This window comes from Kryptolebias marmoratus, linkage group LG2, assembly GCF_001649575.2.
Source record: "Kryptolebias marmoratus isolate JLee-2015 linkage group LG2, ASM164957v2, whole genome shotgun sequence".
NCBI classification, from domain to species: Eukaryota; Metazoa; Chordata; class Actinopteri; order Cyprinodontiformes; family Rivulidae; genus Kryptolebias; species Kryptolebias marmoratus.
Window position 1 is genome coordinate 3158124 of NC_051431.1, and position 1703 is coordinate 3159826.

Here is a 1703-nt window from a genome sequence, read left to right on the forward strand (position 1 = left end):
GTCGCTGCTCCTGCACGCGCCCGGCATTCTGATGTTAACAGGAAGTGACGTCACGTGTCTTCTTCCTGAGTTATTTGGGGTTATTTTGTATTCCACGCTACACAAACCCACAAAGAAGAGACTAGACCGCAGAAACGGTGGCAAATCATTTTAGAAACAATAAATATTGGGTTAAAGTTGCAGGAAAGTTGCGGTGTTTGGGGCAAAGTTGCAAAAAGTTGCGATTTTGCGGGGTTTGCTTGATTTTGCGTTGATAGTTGTGATCGCAACATCGTGAAATCCTGGACGGTCTGTTATGATTGCATGAGACCTTTGTTTAAATTTTTGTCATGTGCGGTGGCGAGCGATGCTCATTTCTGTTTTAATTTCTGTTTTTAAATATTGTTTTTTGTGTGCATGACTGTGTCTCGCTGCAGAGTGTTGGAGCAGCTACGAAAACATCAGGGTTCAGCTCTTCACCCCAACTACAGCGCTCCTTTTTGCTCGTTTGAGGACACGCTGCACAGACTGCTGCCTTACCACCTCTACCAGGGAACTGCCAACTCCTCTCAAGATTATCAGAGAGGTAACCGAGATCATCAGGGCGGACGGCTGAAAGGAGCTGGAACCGAACCGTTCACTCAGAACGATCGGAGCAATTAGCAAAACAAAAGCCAAGACTTGCAAAACGGGAGTTAAAAGCTAAAACCAGCTAAACCAGTGGTGTCCAGTCCTGGTCCTTGAGGACCACCAGGTGCTTCAGCACACCTGAGCTATACGAGCAGATGATTAACGGGCCTCTGTGGAGCTCAAAGACCTGCTGAAGGGGTAAGTCCACCATTGGAGCAGAGAAACAACAAAAACATGCAGGATGGTGGCCCTCGAGGACCGGGGTTGGACACCACTGAGCTAAACAGTAGCTAAAAGCAAAGACTAGGAAGACGATTAAAAGCTAAAGCCAGCAGCGCTGTAGCTGACAGCTAAAACTATGAAACAATAGCTAAAGGCTTTTAATAGGAACTAGCAGCTAAAAACTAAAACTAGTGGAACAGAAGGTAAAAGCTAAAACTAACAACAGTAGCTAAAGATTAAATTAGGAAACAGTAGCTGAAAACTAAGACTAGCAAAGAAGTAGCTAAAAGCAAAGACTAAGAAGACTGTTAAAAGCTAAAGCTAGCAGAATAGTAGCTAAAAGGTAAAAGTATGAAACAGTAGCTTAAGGCTTTAACTAGCAGCTAAAAGCTAAAGCCATCAGAACTGTATGTAAAAGATAAAACTAACACAACGGTAGCTAAAAATTAAACTAGGAAACAGTAGCTAAATGCTAAGACTAAGAAGACAGTTAAAAGCTGAAGCCAGCAGAGCAGTAGCTGACAGCTAAAACTATGAAACAGTAGCTGAAAGGTTTAAATAGGAACTAGTAGATAAAAACTAAGACCAATAAACCAGTGGCTAAAAGCTAAAGCCATCAGAACTGTGTCTAAAAGCTAAAACTAACACAACTGTTGCTAAAGATTAAATTAGGAAACAGTAGCTAAATGCTGGGCTGCCACCTTATCGTGGTGGAGGGGTTTGAGTGTCCCAATGATCCTAGGAGCTATGCTGTCAGGGGCTTCATGCCCCTAGTAGGGTCACCCAAGGCAGACAGGTCCTAGGTGAGGGGCCAGACGAAGTGCAGCCCAAAGACCCCTTATGATGAACATAAATATTGGACACAGTGTTCC

General features: G+C 43.6%; 1 protein-coding gene across 4 annotated transcripts in view; it reads left to right on the forward strand.

Annotated features, from left to right (window-relative positions):
- bicra (BRD4 interacting chromatin remodeling complex associated protein) overlaps nt 1-1703 on the forward strand; it is a 23667-nt gene that overhangs the window by 13618 nt on the left and 8346 nt on the right. For all 4 annotated transcript variants that reach the window (XM_037981472.1, XM_037981475.1, XM_017437781.3 and 1 more), the window contains one exon: nt 417-565. In XM_037981472.1, the coding sequence (XP_037837400.1) occupies nt 417-565 (149 nt within the window). The remainder of the gene's footprint in view (nt 1-416; nt 566-1703) is intronic.